Below are 26,962 nucleotides of genomic sequence, written 5' to 3'. Positions count from 1 at the left end.
TTGGTTCAGAATGAAATTGCTTCACAGAATACTGTCAGAATAGAAATAAAATACAAATGTACCTGTGTGAAACCTGGGCACGTATTTTTAGGTGCACACACCCACACACATATGCAGCCTGAATGGTTCATTCCCCTCCTCTGACACAATCAGGGATGCCTTCAAGAGGAAAATGAGCCCAGGCATGCTCTTAACTCAATCTGCCTGTGCCACTCCTATTTTAACTACATACTGTATCATGTAACAGCTTGAAAAGCTTTTTACTTCTGTGACTTTTTCCCTCCTCTACATTCTCACAATGCTATTCAGTTTCTTTTAGCAACACAGTAACACAACAGATCAAACCTGAAATTCTGCAGTTTAGTGTTCAGTATTAAAGACTGCAGTAATTACACTAGGGGAACAGTCTCTCCAAAATATTAGTTCTCACTTCGTTTTTCCACATTGGCTTAAGGCTTAAACCATGATCTAAGACCCTTTCAGAAAAACATCAATTTGGAATCACTGCAGTCACTTGCAATTAGCTGATGGCAGCTTATTTACATTCCCATCCCATGAGCAGATACTCATATTTTAAGCAGCCGTTATCCAGAAGGCTTTTCACAATTAACATACGCGTTGTCAGTTTCAAGGTTATTCAAACCAGCCACAGTATCTGCTTCCAAAATTAAACCTGCGCAGCTACAGCGGGCTTTTTAGAGTTTCCAAACCTTCAAATCCCACTTTACGCCTCCTGAACTGCGGCACTCCTTCCTTCCCAGCAGTATTTGCTTTACCTTCTGTATGTCCAGATGGCCTTGATCACTTGCATCCTTCCAGAACTTCTCTATGGTAAGATATAATGGCTGAAAAATCATGCTATAGGCATATAGAGCAAAGTTTGCTGAAATGGATGATTTAAGGATTAGTTAGACTGCTGAAAAACCTTAGCCAGGGAAGCAAAGATTTGCAGCCGGGTTTCAGAGATGAAGGGTTCTGTCACAATGTGGGAAACTTGCCCTAGTTGCTGCCCTGTTGTGGTCTTCCCTCCAGAAGCTCTTCTGATATTTCACAGGCATCAGAGAGTGCATTTCCATGAACAGACTCCACCAGGAGTGAAGCATTCAGCACTCTGTCCTCCATTCAGCCCCACAGGCAGCAGCTGGCACAGCAGACCAGCATTCACGAAACTGCTCCTGCAGGACTGACTGCACGACAGAAGGAGCACTTCTGACATCAGCAAAGTGAGCAGGACTCCGGTTTGGCAAGGCGACACATCACACACACCCACCGTTACCCCCATGGTACAACAGCCTTCAAAGCAACAGCAACAAAGCTTCGTTTTAACTGACACCAAAACCTGGTTTTACTGCACCCTTTAAAGGCAACTGGAGTCATTCCATAAAGAGCAGGAGTAAGAAACTGCTCCAGAGAACGGGGAAAGAAGAACCCACACCATTAGCTGTCTGGTATTTATTACTTTTTAATACAGAGAACTCACAACAAAATATTCTCTAACAACACACGTAAATGATATCTTAACCAATTATTTTAATTTCATCAACATTCATTTGCTATGTACATATTCTTCCATCTGCAAAAGTGCAATCCAAGAATGTCTCAACAAGAAACCTTTATGGACAAGTATATTTTTGAGGGGTTTTCTCACCAGTGGCCTTACAATATGTTTGTCCTTGGTTACTTGGGACAGCAAAATGAGGAATACAGGGGAGGGGCTAAAAAAAAAAAAAGAAAAAAGAAAAATACTGGGCTAGATGCCTCCCTTGTAGGAATGTTCCTTATTTTTCCAATTAAACTCATTATGAATACACTGCTTGTTACTGGAGATGTTAATGTAAATAGACTACAGGATAGTCTATGGTCTGGCTATAAAACTCTGTAGTTTTAATGACTCTGCAGCATTAGACAGAACAACAATTTCAAGCTGTTCATGTTGGTAGATGTCAAATTACACATCAGCATATAAAAGATGTCCATTTTGTTAGTTATGGTTATTTTGTAGACATCTTAATGATGGGTGAAATCAGTTTCACACATCCAAAATATGAAGTCTACCTAAATGCAAGCCTCTCCTATGGAAAGGAGAGTTAAATACTGGAAAGAAAAGCATTTGCACATGCAACTCCTATTACTATCACGAGGAGTATCGTGCTCGTAAGAGTAGAATGAACCTCCAAATCCAGAGGACTGCATTCTCATTTACAAAACATATTTCAGGCAAATTTAATCTGACCATGGGCCAGCTTAAAAAGAACACATGGCTTGAGAAAAATGAAAGGTAATGAAGAATAAACCAGCCAAATAAGCAAAGCAAGCAGCTCCCTAGCTAGGGAGGTAATTTCCCTTATGATGCTTTTGTAAGCTCATAACTACTTCCAGTGCTTGTCAAGACAGAAAGCAGAGCAACTGTGGTCTACTTTAACCTCCAAAGTAAGCCATTAGGTCCCAAAGAAGTTGTATTTGCCCTTCTACAGAGCAAAGCCCAGGAAACTGTCATGGACAAAGGTGAGGGCTGACTGCTTGACTGGAATCTGCATGTTACAGAAAACCGTGCATTCTACAGTAATCCAAGAGCAGCTTTCGGTACCAACAAGAAGCAGGGAAAGCTTCTACAAATAATTAACTTTGGAGTGAAAGCTCTGAAGAATCTTTCTGTAGCTCAGCTGGTTGCCACTGAGGATCTTTTTACAGTGCTATGTGTGCCGCTAGATTCCAGTTGAGAGATGTGTTTTACAAGAAAATAGGCATTTCCTCAAGCAGTAGACAGGACTCAACAACAGAATTAAAAGAAAAAGATGGCAAAGAACTAAACTGTTTTCTTAGGTAGATTTGTATGCAATTTCCTGTCAGTGTTAAGACTTTAAATGTGCTTTTCCTTTCCCATTTTCTCAGTCTGCTCCATTCCTGGTTTTGACTTGGATGTATTATACAATCTCTCATACACTTGTTTTTAAAGCTGACCATGTTCCCTTTATTGCATGTCTACTCATTTTTGATTGTCACACGTACAGGTCTAGAGAGGCATCCAAGAACTTAAAGGGCAAAATTATAAATTAAGCTACTCTAAGGGAAGCAAGCAAACAAGTATCTAGGACAACTCCAGATCCCACTTCTCCCCTGCCATGTGCATTGTACAGTGACACCTCCTCTCACCACTGCACAAAAAAGTGGGCACACAAAGCCATGTATCCTATGTGGGAACTGGCACCCCAGACTCATGACGTGTGACTGGCACTGAAGACCGGACCTACAGGAAGAGAGGTATGCTTTTATTGCTCTCTTTAATTGTTTAATTACAGGAGCTTTGTCTTTGCTGCATGACTTCAGGCCACCACAACAGCCGCCGTTTTCTGTCTGGCTTGGTTCTCATGGTACTGCCAGGCAACACAACTCCAGCCTAGTTATCCACCCTAACTCCTGCAGGTTACTCAAGACTTCATCAAAGCTGAAGGGCTCATCCTTCTGGAGGAGTTGATGCAGACTATAATTTGATTGCTCTTCACAAGGGAAGTCTACACTGTGCAGCTAATTAGGTTTTATCTGCTAGAAACCTTCTTCCTGCCCAGGTATGCCCAGGCTAGGTCCTGCTCCTATGGACAATGGGTGCAGTGCTGGTCCCACTGCAGCTGGGCTTGGTCTAACTTTGTGGCAGCCACGAAAGGACAATGTTAGAAGTCTCTCAAAGTCTTTCCCATAATTCTCCCAGAAGAAGAAACAGGTTTTCCCAAAACTGTTGCAAACGGGACAACTGCACAAAACCCCAAGAACGTGCTGCAGGCCCAAAACCAAGCCCGGGAACTCGCACAGAAGGAGAGGAGCACCAGCGGGGAAGGCTACCACAGCCTGCCAACACGGCTGCTCGGACCAGTGCGGGACCACACGAGCCGGGTGGCACCCAAGGCCACTCAAACTGTGCCAATGGAAGTGCTCTGTGCAGCCTGGGTATTTACTTGAAGGGTAGCTAATGCTAAAAGGAGCTAATTCTGCAGTGGAGACAGCCAGGAAATAAAACTCTGAACTTGGCATTTTTACACACAAAGATACATGGATATTCAGCCTGAGTTTTACGTGCACGGTAATTTCTTAATTCAGCAGAAAGTGTAATTCTCAGACCAACAGAGGAAAAAACACTGTTTTGGCTTCTGACTTTTTTGTTTTCTTTCCCAGGGTGGCAGACTACCAGGGCCATTTTCAAGACCATGATTTCAACAGATACATTTTAAAAAGATTCTAATTTGGAAAAAAAAAAAAAACTTCAGAAGAAACAAAAAATAAACCCACCATGTAAACAGAAAAAAACCCCCACACTTCTCCAGTGGACAAACACTTCATAAATACACTATTGAGAAAAGCAAAAAAACCAAATGTTCCTTAAATCTCAACTGATTTGAGAAACCAAGCAAAAGATTAATGACCTATTTTAAAAAATTTATTTAAGGAAGGGAGCAATGGGAGTCAAGAAACAACAACTGCAGAGTCTACAGGGCCAAGCTCTCTGATACAAATTCACTGCTTAATGCAGTCTATTATGTACAGCACAGAGGCATGTAGGAAGTAAATATGTTAAGTTTGCTGCCGTAAAACATCTCATTTTTAGATTCTAGACTGAACACAATTTTTAAAGACGAAGGTGCAGCAACTAATTGTTTTAAAAAGTGATGACATATTTTGTACTCAGTACCTCTCAGCTCATACAGGTCTGAGGGCCCAGATCCCACTCATGGTTCTCCTTCCACACCAGCCACACAAGCCCGCAGCAGGCAGCAAAGCTTCAGTCCCAGCAGGCACATACCATTACATCCCCGTTCAGCTCAGCCAGCTCCTGTCCTAAAATGTCTGTGAAGAAACACCTTTAAATAAAGCATTTTAAGATCTCCAGCTTGTTTTGGTACGAGCAGATGACCCAGCTGGGCACATGACAGCCCTGTTGGAAGCAGCACTACTGCCTGCACTGTAACTCAGTGAGGGCAATGCACATCAAACACACATGGCAGGAAGACACGATGCCAAAGGATTCATTCAAGATTGCATTTTCTGGCACACATTTACATTCACTTGTCATGATACCTTAGTTTACCCCGGTCGTGGGAAATCTGAAAGAAAGCCTGCTGAGGGGACTGGCAGCACAGGGCCAGCTCCTGCACCCCTGGGAACCAATGCAAAAGGCTGAATGAATTCAAAAGTAATAAAACCATTTCCTTTCAAGGATTTCTCATTTCCACCTAGCTGGAGGAACAACCCTATGCGATTACCCATTTTCCAACTGGACGTATTTCTTTGTCCTTTATGTCTCCCCAAACCCTTCCTATAAACTGTATTACAACTATACAAAAAATAAACCCAAATCATTTTTTGCTGAACTTTACCCCACACGTGGGATATATTGAAAGGCCATTGAATTGGCTTGCCTCCAACCTTCACAGAGATCTTGTCAGGAGGATTCTGGTTTTAACAACATGTATATATACATATTAATATGTACACTGACAAAGAAGCTGCTCTTTCAGTTAGAAAAGAAATTAGATTTCATCACAGAATGAATCCTATAAAAAGATATGTAATAAAGTCGAAATACCCATAAAATAGCTATTACTAAAGCAAAGCTTTCGTCAATAAGCCTCCAAAACTTTAAATGAAGAAAATGGCTTCACGAAGTGGTAGTCTAGATTTCCACAGTGAGGACACTGCTGGACGTTGCTGTATTCAGAGAAATACTGCATGCCAATCCGCACATCTATTACTGGCTTCCCACAGTGCTTACAGTTCAGTCGAGCCTGTAAAAACAAACAAAAACACCTTCTTGAAATAACCACATTCCCCTCAGCTTGTCACCTCCGGAAAAGAAGGTGCCAGAGGCAGTCCCCTGTCCTCCCCAGCAGGAGAAGGTGTCAGTCGGGAAACAGGCAGTGATGGGATGTGCTGGTAAGGACATTCCTCACCTGGACTGGGAACTCACAGGCACACACCAGGCCTTTCAGATTAAAGACCGCCACCAAATTCTGGGGAGTGGGTCACCTCCCACTCTGACTAATGGAAGGTAGAGAATATCAAGGTTTATTTTGTGCTGCTTAATCTCTCAATCAATTCCTCAATCCCCAGCACAAGAAGTGGTGCCTCAATGAATCATTAATGAAGTATCAAAGCCAAGAGAGAAATTTCATATTTGTGCCATGCAATTCAGCCGTTTATGTTGACGTTTGAACATCATCTGTCTATGAAATATATCAGCATTTTAGTCTTTTGCCTTAACAACTGTATAACTTGATCTACTTTATCAGCACAACACGGTATTGTGTCACTTTAAGTGTCTATTTAAACATTTATAGTACATATCAGGTTATACAAACTAAACATCACTTCAACACACAAACTACTCTACAAAATCCAACTGAGAAAGAAGCAACATCAACTGGGTGGATATGGGAAATAATTCAAGGTCATAGGTGAGGAAGAACAGAGCTATTAATATTCAGCTGCTACAAAAAAGTGAGACTTCAGAAGAAACCTAGCTGAGAAACACAGCTCATCTGATACAAAGAAAGCAACAGGCAGCATGAAAGCTCAGCAAGCCCTTTGGAATACTCAAGAGAAGCAGAAAGAATTTGAGACTGTAAAGAAGTTAAAGAGGGCAAATGAGCAGCAAGGGCCTGAGCTGCACTTTAGTTTAACCTCACAGCTCAGTACACTAATGAAAGCTTCAGCTCTCCACTCTAAAGAACAAAAAGTTTTGTGTAGGCTATCTTGATTTAAGGAATTTTCCTGGATGAAGAGGGGAGGAAGTACTATCCCTGTTGAGATCAGACTCAAAAACAAACAAATCAACAGCTTCACCACTATCTGCTCTGCTTGAAAAGCAGATATTTTATGAAATACAATCTACTAGGTTATGATTTTTTATGGAATTCTTAACCGAAGTGTCTTCTCCTTTACTACTGTCCAGCACACCAGCTAAGAATTAGTAATCTGACAATGGCTGCAGTTCATTATTCTACATGCAAATTTGTAGAATTAAATATTTTGAAATAAGGCATGAAATTATTCAAAATAAATCCAGAAAGGCAATTTGGAATTACATTATATACCATATTTAAATGTCATTTTTCTGTATGCACAGAATCATCTCTAACAATCATGGTGAAACAATAACGCTTATTATCTGGCAATCACAGTCACTGCAGCTAATGCTTTTGCAGTCAGTTCTTATACCAAGTACTGTCACACTGTCCATTAATCATCTAATTCAGGCTCTTGCATAATGAGCTCTCAAATCTTTTCTTGTACATTCAACAGAAGCAATTCAGATTTAAAGCTGCTGACTTTTACAAAGACATCAAGTCAGTGCTTTCTTTACCTTTAGAAGTTCCTATTAAAAAAAAAAAGTTACAGCCTCAAGAGACACTAAATTTGGAGGTAATGTATCAGTCTGTAGTTATAATTGCTACCAATGTCACCTTAAGCAGCAGCAGCAATACCACTTGTCTCTTGAGCGAAACATTTTGGTAAATACGTTAAATTCAAAATAAACTGTCATTCTGCATATTGACAAAATGGTATTTCAGATGGCTTTAAAGTATGCGCATTACCATGAAGAGATCCCACTTGGAATGAGTGCATCTCTGCAAGGCTCCTGTCCTGACCTACAATGACCATCTGCACGTCCAAGCATCTGGAGTGGAGCACTGAGTCACTCCCAGACAGGTGGTTTTTTCACAGCTGTCTACCCCTGCCTGCACAGCAGAAGTCCTCTGTCCATCACATGGACAATTAATTCTCTGGGATGCAAACAATCCTGCTGTCTACTCTGGAGTAGCCCCAGGCCTTAGATCTTCCTCTCTCAAGGCGTAGATTAGGTGAGCGCTTAATGAACGCAAAGTTGCTTCAGGCTGTGGTGGGTGAGTACCATCACCAGGGTCAGCCAAAACAAAGATTAAAGAGAGCTGAGTAATCTCCAAGCACAAAGACACTTTGGACCTTTCTGTTTCCTTGGTGTCTTTTTGCTACAATTGCGATAAAACACGATTTATGAACTAAAAAACCCTGGAAACAGGAAAAATCGGCTCAAAATGTGGAACTGTAGCTGACACTAGTGATGAAGCATCAGATTTAATTACCAGTGAATTTACAGGGGGCTTTATTAAAAAACACGAGTGTATTAACCACTGACCCTTGCAATGACTTTAGTCTAGCTAAAGGCCATTGTACCCTGTAAGACAAAGGGACAGAGACCCACCAGCCCTCTTGCATTGTACTCATGGGTACAGGCTGGGAAAAGAGGGATGGAAGGAGGAAAGGGGGAAGAGATACACAACCTTGACTTTATCTTATCAGTTGGAATTTCGCCTTATGAGTCTTATGTATGGCACTAACCTGACAACAGGGAGATGCTGCCAGAATATCGTAGGTGTACATAGTTCCCAGCTGATGCCAGCTTCCATCCCATCGGGACTTGCACTTAATGCAGATAATTTTGTGAACCCCTTCTAAGCAGTCTACACAAACGGCATAGAGGTGCATAAGCCTTCCTGTGGACAGAAAAGACACATCTTCAGGAGACAAAAAGAGAAGATTAAAACAGACATTTTCTGCGACGTGGTATCTGACCTTTAGTGATACAAACCACATCTTATTTTTTTGTTCTTTATAAAGAGTGATAAAGTAAAAAGTACTTCTCTATAGGAAATACACAGGGCTTGACTGAAGCTATGCAGAACTCAGGAATTAGTCAGCACCCTGCCCACTCTCCCTTACATCATTTGCTGCTAGGTCTTAGCAAAATATTTTATAAAAGGAGTTGCTAAACCTCCAAGAAGAGATGCCAGGTTATGCTGTAAGACCACCTGCTGTGCTTCCAAAACCAGAATATTGCCCTAGCTTCATCCCCACCTGACACAAGAAGTAGAGAAGGGCTGAAGCTTATTAGCAAGCTTGGTACAGATGCATTTAACAACTTGCCGGCATCTTCTAGCAAAGAGGAAAACAACAACCTAATATTCCCCCCTAAAAAAAGCAACAGTCAGAAGAGCAATTTTTTTTCATGCACTTTCTTCTGACTGTTGATTAACAAGTGTATTTACATTATATATTGCACATGCAAAGACTTTAACATGCTATTCAGAACTATGAATATATTAAGCTCTATCATGACCTCGGACTCTGTATGCACAATGACTTTCAAAACCTGAGTTACATTTATTTCCATAAAAAACAAGTGGCTCAGACTTGGAAATCAAATATTTTCACTACATACATGCGATTAAACTAACCAATGCAAAATCTGAGACCGGCATTCAGAAAAAAACAAAACTCCTACATAAATTTTAAAGACCTGGCACCTAGATTGTGCCGGACTTGTAGTGACTAAACAGATTTGCAGTTTAATAGTTAGCTATTAGAAGCGGCCTGACACCAAGCACTAATCCTGTAACATATCAGATTTTGCACTGCCGCTTAAGACAGAGCTAAGCAGGAGCGAAGTTAGAGATCCGCAACAAAACAGGACACGTGTTCACCCTGGACTGCAATTTGTGCTCTTTAGCATCAAAGCACTGAACACATCATAAACTGTAATTCAACGGACACACATCTTTTAACTGTTCTACAAACATGGGAACAAAATATTAATAGTTTATGATTAGTCTATACCAGACACTTCCAAAATTGAAAGTCTTTGTTTTCACTTGTTTTGGTTTTTAAGCCAACTATTTTAGAAAAACAAGGAAAAATAGACTCTTCTTAAAATATACATACAAAATACACTTGCTAATGTGAGCTGGTAAAAACTGAGTTATTCTGCACTGGCATATTCAGCTCTAGAAAACATGATGGGATGAAACTAAAGTGTATATAATATACATCATTAACTCTGTTCCTAATAATGTAATAAACTCTGTTCCTAAAGTGAACACTTGAGATTGGTGATGTTCAAACAACTCCACACACAACAGTTGTGTTGAGCAGGAAGATAAATAACTTTCCCCATGTGAAGTTCTGCACTGTTCCTGCACTTTAAAATACTACACTCCCCCATCACTTAATTTTCAGGACACTTTTTCTATAGGAAATGAGGCACCTGGTATCTTAAACATGCCTGAAGTAAAATAAGTCATTTTCTGTATTGAAAAGAAAATAACAGCTTGGAATAGCACCTTGCAGCTTAATTTCATTTCAAAGAGTACTTCTGGTAATAAACCATTTTACCCAGGACAAGGAAGCAAAAATTTTAACAATTAATTATTCACAGCAAGTTATCTGAAAAAGGTTTTCAGATATATCATCCAATAGTTAAGAAATAATTAATGTTAAAAAAATAATTTCAGTTTCATTCTTAGTGGCAACTGTTAACAAACAATGAGTTTCACTATTACTAAACCAGCTTTTTGTACTGATAAAATCACAAGCACACTGCGTGACTTCCCCACCAAAGCAAATAAGCATAGTTATCTCACATACATATATTCTGTTTATTCTGGAGCTTTTCTGGCTTGTGTATTTGCCTATCACTTTTTCTCCTAAAAGTACACTAGGCAAGACAGAAACAATAATGTTAGCATGAATACAGTTTAGTGACTTAGTGCATAGTGATTTAAGGAAAGAAAAAAAAAAAAAAATACAAAGTTTACTGAGTAAAGGTATGTTATATAACACATATTATGACCATGCATGGGATACAATGTATTTTATTGAAAGGTGAGAAACTTTCATGTTAAAATACCTCTGGTTAATCCCTTACCAACACACTTTTCAATAGGCAATTCTATGCTTATGACCACCAGACTAGGAATACCTTCTCTGACTTATTTTAGCCATGCTGTCTGCCAGCAGGCTGCAGGACAGGCACATCTAGCCAAGTACCAACCACCCACATCACTTAAGTTTGGGCCACAGCTTTCAGGAAGAGCTAAAGCTCATGCTGGCCCACATTCCTTTCTCTAGGATGAAAAAAAGAAACACGTGCTATGGTCTCAACTCATCTGAGAGCCAGGACATAATCAAGACATAGCTTAAGCGCGTGCAAGTTTGGAAATAAGCCCAAAAGTCCAAAATAAGTCTAAAACCTTCACTACTACACTGCTGCTTTGACACACCACATTAAAAGCTTACTCTTACTACATCCAACCTCTCCAGGCCTGTGTTAACACAGCCTTCTCTATACTTAAGAGATAATACTTCGCTACAAAACACAACTGATACTTTCTAGCTTGAAAGCAGGTGAGAGGTAGCTCACCCTCACCAGTGGTACAAATACAACTTTCACCCGGGCTGCAGCACAGCATGCTTCATTTGAAAAGGTTGTTTAAAAGGTTGATGTGCATCTTGGAGTAAAGTTCCCCAGAGATAAATGAGCATGCATATGCTCCAGAACAGATTGGCTGTAAAACCTTCCCATGGTCTACCTAGAAATCAGATCAGAACTCGTTTAGTTGTAACCAAAAACACAAGGCATGGCTCTTTCTATACGGCATCTTTCTGTAATTCCTTCTAAGTGTTTCAATCTGATCCACACGAGTATTTTGGACATTACTTCAAGCTTTACAGAACTGCTTAAAAATGCAGAATCGGGATGAAAATCTGTAATGGCAGGGACAGGGCACAGAAGGCAGTTCCATCATTTAATGAAACCTAGCGTGACTGACAGACAACCTGTACCTTGAAGGTGACAGGGAACATCATATTCAATCTCATCGTGTCTCGACGGGCTAAGGAACAGCGTCCCGTCCACCAGCGGAAACTGTTCAAACACTGGCAGCGCCCTGTGGCACAGGGCACAGTTTACAACGTTCCTGTGGCTGGCACTGAGAGCCGCAAGGATGAACTTCCGAAGGTCCTCCCCTTGGCCCACCTGGGCGTCGTCTTCCATCCGCACGTGGAAAGTATTCAACTTATGCCTGGGGATGTGAGTGAGCAGCTCAGACAGATCGAGCCTTCTCAGAAACTGCACAGGGGTATCGAAGTGTCCTGATCTATGCGCTTGCAAGCCAGCTGCCCCGTAATCAAAATGTGCGTTCCTGAACATGCCCCCACCGGCCATGTTCTTCTTATGGGGCTCCAGGTGAATGGCATTCTTCAAGAACTCTCCCAAGTATCGCGAGGAACGAGGGCCACTGAAATGCGTGGGAGCGAGGATGGAGTAGCCGGTGGGCGGGGACTGGCCAGGAGAGACACAAGGTGAGCGAACGGCGTAGCTGCCACCCATGACCCCCTTCTCCTGGGAGTTCTGCCTGTCCATAGAGTGCCTCCGTGGCAGGTCATTACTCAAACCTTTCTGCGGCTTGTTGGCCGGCCTGCCTTTTTTGGCCTCCTCTGTTGAGTCTGTCATGGACCTTCCCGTACTCTTCTCCAACACCGATTTCTTCTTCTTGTCATCCTGCATTCGCTTCACCTGGTACCAGTCCGTGTCCTTCTTTAGATGACCCTGCCCGCACCGACAGGAGCAAAACCGAAAAGCCAGGTCGTATCCCTTCTTGGTCCACATGTTTTGGCGACACTGCTTTTCGTTCCAACTCCTGGCTCTGCCAATGCAGTTGAACTGGACGAGGATGCTGCTTTCCCACTCGTAGAAGCACTGAAGGTGCATCCAAGTGCTGTAGGGACAATGCTCGTTGTTGCATATAACCTTCTGGTAGTCATCCTTCTCCAGGTCCACCGGCCTTCCAAAGCTACAGATCAGTGGAGTAGCACAAGGGGCTTCTGTGGAAGGTAGAAGAGATACATTAATAACTTAGTGGCACATTGACTGCAGCACTTCCTTTAAACACTGTGACAAACACACGCAAGCTCTTACTAACAACCTGTATTATTCAAGGGCCACAAGCACTAGCTCTGGGTCAGTGCAAAAAGCAGTATTTGCCAAAAACAGAGAAGCATGTGAAAGGAGATAAGGAAATGCACAAATAAAGAAACAAAATTACACTGCAGTCTGTTTAATATTCAAAACCAAGGCACCTCAGAAGCATTAGCCCTCCTCAAGCATTTGCGGATACCATTGCAAGGCCTTAAGAAGCAAGGAGAAAGCGTTGTGCATGTTTCTGGAGGGTTGCTTTGAAGCCTGAGAGTCAACATGGGGAGAACACACATGTTTGAAAAACATGTAAGCATTACAAGTAAGTAAGCAAGTAAGTCCAGCTTCACAGTCATGGCGAGAGGCAGGAATTGATTTTTTTGGGGGGACTAAGCAAGAGACAACAGGTAGGGAGAGAAGGAGGAAGCAGAAAAACTTTGAAGAGTAAGACAAAGAGCTTACATTCCTAGTGCAGAAAGGAGGGCCTTCATTACATTGCTTAGGCAAATACAGACTATATCACCACCACTCACCTGGATAGCTAAATTACATAAACTAAACAGTTCTGCAGCACAGACAGGTGAAAAATCCAAATGCAACACAGTATTTTATCAGCAAAGTAGCAGCTTTGCTATATCCTTGAGCAAAGAATAGCTTACTTCCATTATCTCACAGCAACAATATCAGCTTCTACACAAAAAAATGCTCTACAATAGAATGTTCTGCATTTATGAACCAATGATGTTTTCCAGTTCCTCACCAAAGTACCACAGACTACGTATGACTCCCACTGCTGGATGCTCTGTTGCAGCTGGGAGGCTCAAAAGGGTTTGGAAATTTTCTACTGGAGTTCTTGTAAGAACTTTTTAGATGCTGTAGTTGGCTGACCCCCACCACAGATGCTTACTCAAGTATTACAAATATTTCTTTTCTATATTTCTGTCTTCCTAATTCTTACACTTCATCAGAAAGTACTGCTCCAACAGGGCTGTCAGGCTGCCTTCAAATATTAGCAGGCTTCTTCAGGGTCCAAATGCTGCCTCACCCTATCTAAAACACAGCAATCAGCTTCCTGAAGTTCCCTTGTAGTCTCAGCCAGAGCCCCAGGACTTATGGCAGAGGTGCAGAGAGCCTTGAGGAGAGAGAATGCCATGACTGAAGTTTTCTTCCCTCAGGACTTAAAATTTCTATCTGATGAGCAGGTAAAAAAAACCACCACTGTTGCATTGTTTTTAATCCCATTCTTATCACTGCTTGCACAATAAACACATCATTTGCAGCAGAACGAGAGGTTTTATGCTGCTAGATGTACTTTGACTCCAGCTCTCAGTAGGAGACCCACTATCCATCACCACCTGTCCTACAGCAGCAATACAAAAATCAGATGCTCTACAACATCAGCTCTTTGCTGTGCTAGTGGCCCCTTTCCCAGCAAGCTTTTGGAAAAGGCTATAAACAAACAAAATATTCAAGGGTACCTTCAGTAAATTCAAGATTACCTTCAGTAAATTCAAGATTACTGTAGTTTTTAAGACTTACTTACACTGAAGAAAGAGGCACAAATAGCACAGAAAACCTCTCCTGAGCCATTCCCTGGAAGATGCCACATTCTAATTTCTCTGTCTGTTTCTAATGCCAGAAGTGGCACACTTGCAAGAAGAGTTCTTCTGCAATATCCTTCCTTCAGGGAGTGGCCTATAAATGGCAAGCAAAACATATTCCCAAAAGCTTTCATTTAAAGAAGAAAAAGCCGATTTCATTTCAAAATATGGACTTTACAGTTATTAAAAACAAATTAGCAAATTGGAGAGAACAGAGACAAGAGAGGATTTCCCTAGGGACTCTGTGGAAGCCCCTTCTATACATGTGACAAATATTTTGTTACTGGCTGTCTCAAGTCTCTGAAAAGCCCACTAAGAATGTGCGAGTCTGAAGATGTCTCTGAGAAGCAGCAATTTTAGTGGCTACCAGTGACTAATTTTTCTCCACTTTTACTTTGTGTTATTAAGTATAATGTTGCTATTATTTACTATAATGTTGCTGGCCAAGAGCAGAAGTGAGTGATAACTTACCTGCTCTGAAACAAAATCTGCCAGTTTACCAGGTCAGTGAGTTTTCCCACCCATCCTCCCAGAGTTCAATTCAAGTCACACCACCACAGCAAGCATCTCTGCAATGCTTTTCTTTGTTGCCAGTCTTTCTTTCATCATATTTAAGGTCTGAAAGTATAGCTCACAGTTATAGCATCCTTATGCAATTGACCTCAGAGAAGTCAGTTAAACTGAACCTACAAAAGGCAAATTGTCAGAAGTCATTTGTGAGGCAAGGTACCAGAGGCACCAATATGAACAATTCTCACTTATGCATCTCCTTTATTCATCTATTTTGGTACATATTCTTTTCCATCATTGTGAGAAGGCAGCAAAAAAAAAGAACATGCCAAAAATCCACTTATGCTCTGTGCTTCAGAGAGTAAATGTTCTAACAGTTCCAGGTATAATTATAGCTGACAGCTGAGAAAGTACTACACAGACAAGTCTAGAATTGAATACAGACACTATACTCGTTCCTCCATAGATAACTGACTAAAAAAGGAAAGTGTTTCCTTGATTAACCTTTGAACAAGTTTCTGAGTTTGTATGCAAAAACATACGATCTCTAGCCCCCTGAGAAGTTTGCAGACTCTTCACTATGTGGACAAAAAATGAAATTAATAAAATAAGTGACTGAAATACAAAAGCCATCACCACAGCCCATGTATTCCACAGAATATGTCGGCAATTACTGAATTATGATAACGTACTGGGTGTCTAGAGGCTAAAATAAAGGCAACTTTCAACAGACTTTTTCCCCTTTTCCTAGTCAATCAATGGAAGTACTGGAATGAGATCTTCTCCAGTTTCTCCTTAAGAATTTACACATGCCAGATTACCTGAGGAGCTTCCCACTCAGTGCAACTACAGGAAAGAAAAGACAAAGTTGCAAGTTCTGGACAGTGATGTCTTCTTCAACATTTACGTTAACTAGATGATTACAAAGTTTTCACACATTCCCTTATCTGATCTGTTATCATCACAGTGTGAATTGGCTGGTCACATGATAACCACAGTAAAAGCAGGTCTAGAGCAGCTGGAAGACAACAACAGAATTAACAAAAGCCTTCTATCATGCAAAAGACTCCAATGAACTGTTAAATGGTGGTACTGAGATTGCTTTGGAAAACATCACTGCTACGAGGAGAAGCTGGTCTCTACTCACCTCTTCTGGGGACTCATCTGACATGTCTCTATTGTCACTATAGCTACAGGAACTACTCCAGAAAACTAACAAGTCTCTCTGCCATGTTGCTGTGCTCCACAGCACAGGTTATGCCAAGCTAGTCAAAGCACCTGCTTTCACTGACACATACTTGCTTTATCAAGGCTGCTGGTTTGGAGAAGGCTTTGACTCAACAGCTGCAGTATTTCTACAACAGAAACTGAGAAGCCCAGCATGGCTAATTTAAGTGGTCTCAGTAGAAAGTTCTACTGCTTTCTGTAGTTTTCCTGTATTTGAGAAAGCAGAAAATTCCACTCCCTGAAAAGCATACGAAAACCTCAAGCCAACATTTGGGTTTGCCACACATTTCAAGTTCCAGCAGGTGCATCTGTAAAAAAAAGACTGTGCAGGACCGAACATCCCTTGCAGACTTCCCTGTACCCATGTCTCCTGCCAAACATATCCATGCCACATGTTCCTGCATAAAGAATAAATGAGAAACAGAGAACAACCATTTTTGTGCAATGTTCCCAGTTCATGGCAACAGATATGCCTTAGAAGCAAAAGAAACAGCATCCAGATCAGTATGGGAGCCACCTTTTAGGTAATGTGAAGAGCTCTTCCCATCAATTCACACCCTGAAAAGTGGTCTGGGTTATTTAATCACCATTCTGTAAATGAGACAGAGCATTTTTTTTCAGTATTACAAAACTTTAAAAATTCTTGTTATCAAGCCCTTGTACCTCCCATAATTAGAAATTAATTTTGAGATATTCATCAAAAAGTCAGGGCTAGAATCATTGTCCTAATGTTTTATGATGACCATGTTAACAACTACTGTCAAGAGAGATTATGATGGGAAGTAAAAAGAAATTACATGGCCAAACTGCCCACCCATACCTATAGTCCCAAACTGGTTTGTCACCTAAATACAATCTGCTTCCAAGTAGCTAACAAGCTCAACAAGTTTCTAGTTTTCAAAGCTATGGAACTGAACTTCAGAAAATGAAAGATTACACGCTATCAGAGCAATATCCATTCTCCCAGCAGGCCCTTTCAAAAGAATGCCAAAGTAACAATAAAAGAATTTCTATTTAACTCTCAGTTTCAAGATGGGTTCCACAGCCTAAGAGAACAAAACAAGAGAGCGTGCAGTTTTGTGTGGCAGAACAGCTTCAACGTAGGCTGTCAAGTTGCAACTACAAGCGCATGCTGCTTCTTTCAAGACGTTATGTTTCCACATTAAAAAATAAATGTTTTCCCATATTCCTCTGTAGTGATTTGGAACAGTGATTTTGAAAATAGTTGGAAGAAACAGTACATAAATTTCTTCTAAAACAGAAATAACATACAATATTCCAAACACGTATACATTCGTGCAAATACAGCTCATTGTTTAAACAAGGTTGTATCTTATGTTTGACAGAGCCACCATAAAATTAACTTTTCATTCAAAAATGAAAATATGACAGAAGACTCAAAGGCAGTTGGATTGGGTTTTTCAGCTTTTTCTCATTTTTTCTGTTCAGGTTTATAAACATCCATCAAAGCCAGGAATAGGAATAGAAACAGAACATCTGAGAAACACCTTTCAACAACAACAACATCCTCCCACGTGAAATGGTTCTACCTTCTAATAAAAAAGAAAGACAGTATATGAAGACCACCCTTCCCATTTTATGACCCAAATGAAAGCAGCAGAACAACAGCTGCCTGAGGAACTTCCCTCTGCTGAAGTATATTAAGGAGAATGTTGTTTACTTCTGTTTACACACCCATCATAAAACCAAAGATGCACCCAGCAAGCCAAATGCAATGATTACATGGCTTCAGTTTCGTGACCGCTCTCATTTGTTCCAAGTCCTCAATGCAGATGCCTAAAGCAAAATTCGCTCTTCCCCTGCTACGCTCCCATATTATCCATTGTGTTAAGCACCAGAGCTTTTCAGTCAGTGAACAGAAACAGATAATTATTTCCCATACTCGTCGGCATAGGTTTCAGCTCACTGCACGGATTTGCCATCTCTGGTAAAACTCAAGGGAGGTGTTAAACACGTGAGGCTGGGGGCAGAGGGAGAGCGAAGTGCGGTGGCGGCTGGACGAGACGGCCCTACTGTCATCTTAGAACAACTCTCAGGCAACAGTAGGTTGTTATGGATCTGCAAAAAGAAATTACTCCCCAAAAAAGAGAAAGGTCATGGCACCGTATTGGTCGCAAGACACTTACTCTGGCTTGCTCCTGATCTGCTGTTACTCGAGCATGTCTTCATCTATGCCAAGGACACGCTAGTTGCCATTACCTAGGCCAGAAGGGTTCCTGGGGGACACATACCTTGCAAACCAAGCACTTTAACCCTGCTTTCCCACAAACACTGCTCTCTTCATGAGCTTAGACAGCTAGGAACTGTTCACTCTGCCAGCCTGAACCAGAGCTGAGTCATTCCTGGGGAAGGCTACTCCCTACCAACCATCTGCATGAATCTTCTGCATTTCCTCTGCCATCAGCACAGCTTTATTTTAATTGAAGTCATACAATATTACTGCACTAATACTGTCATGCAGCTGTAAAAAATAAACCACCACAACAAAACAGAAAGAGAAAACTTGAATTGTCTGATGTATTCGCTTTGTTGAACCTTGTAATGCAATCTAATATTCCAGAGATTACCAAGGTGTGACAAAATGGTATTGTCATATTCATAACTGGTTAAGTAGTACAAAAAATATGGCAATGCAGTAATGATTGGCCATTCTCCTAAGAGCCTAAGTGCAGTAGAAGAGTGCAATGAGAAAAAAGGTTTCACAAGTTAATCCAAAAGGCAGGCTTGGATCTTTGGTGCAGCAACAACAACAACAAACAGCTGACAAACAGTTAAGAGGAGTCTTTCAAAACAGCTTGGCTCAGGGCTTATACTGGTAACACTCACTGATGATGACTGATATCTCTTCAAAACTTCTTAAGCAATCTTTGACAAATGACCAAGACGGAAGCTTCCAGGAGGATTTTCCAGCAGGGAAGGGAAACAAACAAGGCAGCAGTACCTGGTAAGCCACTTTTAACAACAGCTTTCTTCTGTGCCATAAGACTCCCTCATGCTCTTGGAAAGAGAAGCCAAGACCAGCAGTCCATTCTCAGTAAGCAACAGACAGAGCCACTGCCATTGCAAAGAGGAGCTGTCTGGAGTCAGGGTGGCTGATAGCTTCACATCTACTATGCACATACACATTGGCATTGTCAACAGGCGCCAATCCAGAACTCAATCCTACCCTTGAGGACCATGCAGCTGCAGGCAACACCTTCTCTCAGAAGGGATTTAAGGAGAACAAAGCCATAAGCAGCCCAGTCTCTTCACGCCTTACCCCAAGTGCAAGATGTCACTAATTCTATTAAGTGAGTAGTAACACTAAGTCATCACCTTCCCCTAGAAAATATTTCAGCTAATTTGGAGCCAGTAAACCCTGGTTCAGCTCAGAATTTAGGTGATGGGACTCCCAGAGGGCTCAGCAGCTGCTAGAAGCATCTCCATGCACTTCACTTATGCTAACTTCACACTTGACCTCCAAGGCAATCTTTTGACGATAAAAAAATGAATTAAAAAAACCCACACCTAGCAACTTCACAGCAGCAGGAAAATACCATGGAAATCATGAAGGCTTCACTCATACCTGCCACACTAACTCCTTCTAAATAACAGCACAGTCTGAGCTAATGCCTGTTTATGAAATCAGCAAGTAGCATGTGATACAGCTATCTACAGCTCTCATTCAACCACCCACTCGCAGCTCAACCATCACCTCACCAAAGTAAGGCAGAAAATCAAGACTGAAACTGTACAAACTAAGGAAGATAGGGACTTACATGTGCACGATAATTTTGTAGCTTGTTTAGACAGCCATCTGCGCTCGGAGCTGAACCTACTGCCTACACTGCTGAAAGCCAACATGAGAATTCATACGGTCTTGTAGAAATCACCATAATCTATACAATTATCATCTAGCCAACTTAGCCAGTTTCTTTCCATTTAATATGTGTTGTCCAAATACAGAAAACAATCACAAACAAAAGCTTTGGCTTTTGCTTGGGACGTATAGACCCTCTGTGTATAGGAGAAATCTTACCCCGGCTTGTGCAGTAACACCTGAATCCAACTAGAAATATCCCGAGAGAACGGACCTAAGCCTCTACTTGTATCAGTACCAGGACAACTACGCAACCCCAGTGTGAACTCTGAATCGGTTCAACCAGGTCAGAAGACAATTGGCTCTCTGTGCCCTAAGCAATCATGCCCCCGCTAGGAGGACTCCTCGGCATCGTGTGGATTTTTCTGATGAGTTCTATCATGGTGAATGCAGAGATTAATTACTACCTCCAGACTGGTGGGCCTTAATGTGTTTTGAACATTGGCTGTTGCTTAGTCTGCACATGAATTGGCCCCACGATTGCACGATTAAATCCCCTCACTTTAACCTTCCAAGAGCTTTTAATAACTTGAACTGCTACAGAGAACTAATCTTGGTGCTTCAAGAAACAGTCATTCTAACAATGACTAAAGCAGACTCTACTGCACCTGCCCCAGCAAGTTTTCAGTGGCAAACTGCAACTCGTGCTGGAAAGAGAGACAACTGTGGCATGCAGTAGATGCCCTAATGCCAAGCACAGATGTAAACCCTGCAAGCTGGACCCGCTCAGACTGTGAGCCAGCTAGCCACCACACCCAGTCCAAAAGCACAAGAAGGGAAAAGAGAAAGGAAAGTAGGTTGAATCAAGAGTTATCAGCACCTCTTGTATTTTCAAATCTAGGGATATTTGTGTCATTGGTCTATCCTTCCCAAGTTTCAGTGTGACAGACGATTTTATTTTCCATGCTAAAGGCTAAAGAAGCTGGTAGAAACTCAGTGGGAAACAGGAGATGTAACGAGCATCTCTTCAAGACAGCAGCTCCTGATGTGGAGTTGTTGGCTCCCACAGACCAGCATCTCCCTCACAATGCCATGCTGGCTTCCAGCCCTGTCATGTACCATCTGCGTGGCACACAGAGACCTCAGCTGTACCCTGCTCCCAGAATGGGTATCAGCAGCACAGGAGTGGAAATGGGGAGTGCCAGGCACACTCAATAAATAGCCAGGCTCCAACAGAAGCTACCTGCTCTCCCAGCAGGCATCCGAGACAGGAACAACAGCAATATCCCTCTCCAGCCCAGGAAGGAAGACTGAGAGACTGCGAGAGACAGAGAGAAAGACATAAAGGTTGAAGCGAATGTTCTCAAGATAAATGCCACTAAAGTCTACCAGGAAATGCCAGCAGTCCACTCAAAATCCCACAAGCTTTCAAAATGAAATTACCCATTCCAGTGACTAGATTACTGCTCTAAGAGGCCTCTTTGAAATTATCTGAATTTCTACCAAAACAGTTTAAAGAAAACCCATGCCCTACTAATCCTGTTATAATTTAGACACCTTGAAGATTAGCTGTAGTATTTTAATCTGAGCTGAATGCAAGGTTTTCCTGGTTTTTTCCCTCACACATGCTGCAGGAAGAAAAGCAGAGAAGGATGGACCTCTGCCAGCCATGACAGTACTTTAATATCAAAGGATGTCTCAATATGCAAGGCTTTGTAAGCAAGGCTGAAGAAAACTTACAAATGTCTCCAAGAGCTAGAAATCATTTTGTCACTACTTGTTAGATCACTGGGAGTAAGATATGGGAGGAGTACAGACAAAGCAAAGCAATCAGTTCAAGAACTGTATTTCTTTGTATGAAACAGAGCAAACATCAACCCTAAACCTTACTCATGAAAGCACTGCACTTGAGCAATAGCTAATCACATGAACACAGAATGCTGTCCAGGCTCTGATAACCATTTTGATAGTAAATAACTTAAAAACCCCAAACTTAAATGGGTGTGGGCTCACTTGCATGAAAGGATAATATTTATTTTACTCAGTAATACCAAGAACATGATTCCATTTGCAAAGATCGGCAGAACATGAACTGCATTTGCTATCAAAGCATGTAATTGCATAGTTTTAAAAAACCTAAAACTAACATGAAAGTCCTTTGGAACCTCATTTGCATTAATAGAGACAGTGAAATTTGCATTCAATTGATTTCTGCAGTTAGAAGAACACAATGGTATTATAAGGCAAAAAGATTTCCCCTTAGTAAATTAATAGGTATTAAATTTTGTAGTCAATGCAACAGAATAGAAACTTAATTTTCCAGGTGGTCTCACTGATACCAATGGGACTCCCTCAGGCTAAATAATCAGAAGATGCCAATACTGAACATCACTAGAGTGTCAAACTGGAACTGGATGTTATATGCAGCAGGGAACATTTGACAGCAAATATTAATCCAGGCTTAAATACCACAACAATTCATTCTCTGAAAGTACATTTTTAAATTAGACATTGCATTGATGAATTTTCTGTCCATCTTTAACTATCCCACGTCCAGGATATAATTATTTTTTTTAGTGAATCATAAGCGGTGGCCAGACACAGCATTCAACACATTAGTCACTGCTGTAACTTCACATACTCTCCATACACTTTTCCTATGTTAACATTTTATTTGAAAGTAAATCAGTCTTGCAAATTTGTGAAACCCAGGTGAAATGTCCAAAAGCACACAAATCTGACAGCAACTCTACCTGCCAACCCACCAGCTCTGCCATTTGTGCAGTTTTACGGGCTCACCTATGGCAAAGGGAAAAAAAAAAAAAAAATCTTAAAACAAGTGGCCAGTACACAGTAGGACAATGATTTAAAGACAGTTATGCTGTGGGTTTTTTTTTAGTTTAATTTGGCTGGCTTTAATGAATTCCGTGTTAAAGGGAAAAAACACAGCTGAGTCACAGCTTTTTCTTTTCTCTAGTCTTCTCACAGCACCAGCGCTAGAGAGAACAGAGTGACAACGACAAGGGGATGAAGCAGCAAGAAAGATGTTAAGGTAGGGACCACCAAGCCAAAGAAGAGGACTTGGCTCTACTGGACAATGAGATGAAGAATGGAAACAAAGCAAAGAAAATGGAGAGAATAAGGAATATTAGGGTCAGAAACAACCGTATGTCAAGATTAGAGCAAGACATTTAGAGGATAAAGGGATAAAAAAGCTGGAGCAGCGAGTCAGAAAGTGTCCAGCCTCAGCAAGGCAGAGACAGAATAGGAGTTTGTTCCTCAGAGCCTCAGATATGAAAGTCAACCCTGTGGATTTTCTCTTCTGATGATCAGGGAAAAGTATTCACAAAATGTTACACTCATTTATGTCTGCAGATGAAGACAACTACCAACTACAGCCATCAGGAACATTGCCACCAATAGGGTAAGTGCAAAATCCCATGCAGTTGCTGGCATAATTTTATATGATGACAGCTCAGCTTTTCATAAAATGAAAAGTAACCCAGAAAACTAGCTAGAAGATTAAATTTTTTTAGAAACATCATTCAATCACCCTGAAGACAGGTAATCTAAGAAATGAGCCTTTCTGTGACTTCACATCTCAGTTCCCCTGTGCACCGTGATACTGTTAAACTAGTCCGTCCACACCCCATAACCTCCTCCCCACGACCCACACATCACTTAGTGCAGAAAATGGATGCACTTTGGTCAAGAAAGATTAATCTATCATGTGGTCTGATGGAAGAGATAGGAATGGAAGACACAGCTAGAAAACGTGACTCGCCCTTGTAGGCATCATCCCAGTACCTGCTGAGAAACTGAGAGTGCAAGGTGCGAAGAACCATCACATTGGGAGGTCTCGAACCCTTCAAGAGCCGTCTGAGCTCTGAACACACAAAAATTGAAACACCACCAAAAAAAACATAAACAAATCCCTCTTGGGGCAAGAGAAAAGTCTGCTGACATTTCTCAGTCATCATGCCAAAAACTGATTGTTGAAAGAGAAAATTGTACAGGGATTGAGGCAAAATTTATCAAAATGCAGAAGTGAACAAGAACTTGCCACGATAAAGGGATGCTGTAATGGCAGCTCCCAATCACGTGGCAGAGCTAGTCAGGGCTGCACAGAGAAGCCCAGAGGAAATTAAAAATTCTATTTTGTCATGCCACATGGACGAGGGGTAGAAACAATACATGGACCACACAAGGAACTGTGAAGACTTTAAAAAGCCTCGTATCAGAATCACTGTCTCTTCATGAGTGAAGCAGGGTCCTGATGTGACTGCATAATTAGACCATCACACTGACATCATGATGCAAAGCCAAGATCCGCAAAGGCATTTTCAACTGTTAAATCTGCTGCTTCCATCTCTGCATAGTTCTTGTCACACTAATGAAAGAAAGCCGGTTATGTCATTATGATCATCCACCGCTTCTCCAGGGTACAGGGGGAGTAGGAGAGCAGTGATACCACACACACACACAAATTACACTAGGGCAGCACATGGTGACGATGCAGAAGAGAAGAGTGAGCCCAGGGTCTCCCAGGACTCGTGTGCCTGGGCAGCACGAGTCACAGCATACAGCTGCACAGTCCAAAAGCAGCACTGCCAGGAGCTTCCCTGCAACCCAGCAGACTTAAACCACAACCCAGATAGTCTCCCACGAACAGTCAGGACTTGACTGTGCACAGCAGAACTCTATTAATCCCACCACTCACTGCAGCAGGCCACATCCATTATAAACTGCTTAGTGACCAAGCAACCCTCACGTGCACAGCCTCTTACAAATGTCTGGACTCTAGTAATGGGCTAGCTGCCCCCAGGGCTGTGGCTACACTACAGAGGTTCATTTCAGATTCACTGGGTTTGAAGACTTGAAGGATCCATTATCACTATCTAATCTTTTCCCTTCACATGAGCCAGATCCCCCAATTCTGCAGCACAATCTGAACCAAAACTGTTGAAAGCTTTGCACTTATCAGTGAGAATACAATTTACAAACTTACAGCTCAGGATTATCTGATGGGCAGTAGCCAGTGTAAAATAAAGCCAGCAACCACATGTACTCCTCCAGCCTTTATAATTATCTGAAAAGAAAGGTATGATGAGATGCAATGATCTTGTCAAGGCAAAAATCAGGTGTGCTGACCAGGCACCACACAGCAAATGTTGAAGCCAAGGTTGCACTTCTGTTGTGAAGGGGTAAAAAAGGGGGAAGTGAGGGAGTTGGTGAAAAGAGTCAAGGGATGTTTCTGACCACTGAAGTCATGCGGAAGCAGAGAGAGAATAAAGGAGCACCTCAGGTTAGATGTCAGAAAGGCAGCCACAACTTCTGAGGAAGCTGGCCAGCAGAGGGGAAGGGTACGTCAAGCACATGGGACACACAGCCTCACAAGTGAAGACTGACAGCCTGTCTGGCTAGTGAGCTGTACCAATACCAGTGTTCACTGGCACCACCTCATGTGGCATCTGCAGATGGAACACCACCTCATCATCCACAGGCAATACAGCCACACCAGAAATGCACCACTGCTGCCACTCGTGCCCGAGCAAAAGGAAAAAATTCAAAACACTCTTTCTCCCCAACATAAGAAAAGCCATCAGCAACGTGGATATTGGAGATTATTATGTTACTATACCGAAGTCATGATAAAAATACTCTAGCAATATTCTAACTCCTGTTAACCTCTCTTATTTTCTTCCCCCTTGTTCACTCACTCAGAGCAAATACTAAAGAAAAAACCCGAAACAAACCCAAAAAGGAAATTCTAATCATTCTCCGTGACTCTCTGGAGTAATACGCTTACAAAAGCAGTCTGGCAAAGACCTTGTGAGCTAAAGTGATTTGTAATTAATTGATAATATTTCCAAGGAAAAGTTTCCATTAAATAATACATGGGAAACAAACATCTTGAAAACCAAACTAAGACACTTGGAACTGCCTTTCTAACAGCAAAGGGCAAAACAACCACCAAAAAGCATAATACCCGTTGTAGCCACCCTCCCGCTTTTTGAAAAGTGTGGAAAGTAAAAAGCTGAAATCCAGCTTGGGAGAGGAAAAAAGTGAAGAGTACGGACTCCGCACTGCAGTTTGTATACCTAGCAGCAGACCTAACAGGTGGGGGTTTTTGGCATAGCAAACCTGTAATAAAGTATTTGCCTGCCTTTAGTTTTAGCCTGACCCATCCTTTTGCAGTAAAACAAACATGAACAGCAATGCAAGTTCCTGCAAGACACCACCTTAACCAAAGCCGCTCCGAATCAAAATCCAACCCACCGACCAAAGGCGGCATAAAATGGTTGATGAGAAGCGAGCACGTTGCCCCGACAAATCCAACCGCTCTACAACGGCAAACAAAACTGACCGAAAAGCAGGACTCCATTTTCAATCGTGACGGAATAAAGTGGGGATTTTCCAACGGAGCTCCGAATCAGCCGCTGCGGGCGAGCGCTGCGCTTCCCGCCCGCCGAGGATGCACTCTGCCCCCGGGCCGCCCGCAGCCAGGGCACCCGTGTGCCGCGGGCTCCCGCCGCTCTCAGCATCGCCGCCGGGCGGCCCCCGCCCTCCTGCGGGTCACCGGGCGGGGACGCCTCGGCGCGCAGCCCCGGCCCCGCCGGGCGTTTCGGGGAGATCCCGCCGGCGGCGGCCGCGCGGGGCCCGGGCGACACCCGCCCGCACGGCCCCTCTCTCCGGGCGCGCCCCCGCCCCGCGGATCCCCCCGCGCCGCCCCCCCGGTCTCCGCCGCCGCCTGCGCCACCGCGGGAGGCCGCGGGGCCCGGCCCGCCGCTCACCGCTCTTGACGTCTCCGGGCGCCGAGCCGCCCGCGGCCGCCGCGCCGCCCGCTCCGCCGCCCGCTCCGCCGCCGCCGCCCGCGGCCGCCGCTCCGGCTCCGCCGCCACCCGCGGCACCGCCGCCCGCCGCCGCCGAGGCTCCGCCGCCCGCCGCCGCCCCGTTCTCCTGCTCGTCGCCGCTGCTGTTGGCGCGCTTGTTCTTCTTGCCCTTGCCGCCCTTCTGGTTCGGCAT

At 42.6% G+C, this 26,962-nt stretch overlaps 1 protein-coding gene across 1 annotated transcript; it reads right to left on the bottom strand.

Moving 5' to 3' along the window:
- Positions 1 to 1,437: 1,437 nt before the first annotated feature.
- On the bottom strand, positions 1,438 to 26,962 carry HECA (hdc homolog, cell cycle regulator). The gene is made up of 4 exons (XM_040059235.1): positions 26,731 to 26,962; positions 11,647 to 12,687; positions 8,368 to 8,522; positions 1,438 to 5,774 (listed from the first exon to the last, which is right to left on the bottom strand). The coding sequence occupies exons 1-4, from the start codon at positions 26,960 to 26,962 to the stop codon at positions 5,610 to 5,612; spliced, it is 1,593 nt and encodes a 530-aa protein (XP_039915169.1). The 3' UTR covers positions 1,438 to 5,609.

Source organism: Hirundo rustica, chromosome 3 (genome assembly GCF_015227805.2).
Source record: "Hirundo rustica isolate bHirRus1 chromosome 3, bHirRus1.pri.v3, whole genome shotgun sequence".
NCBI lineage: Eukaryota > Metazoa > Chordata > Aves > Passeriformes > Hirundinidae > Hirundo > Hirundo rustica.
The sequence above is the reverse complement of the archived record's forward strand: the minus strand, read 5'-3'. Positions and strand labels throughout refer to the sequence as shown.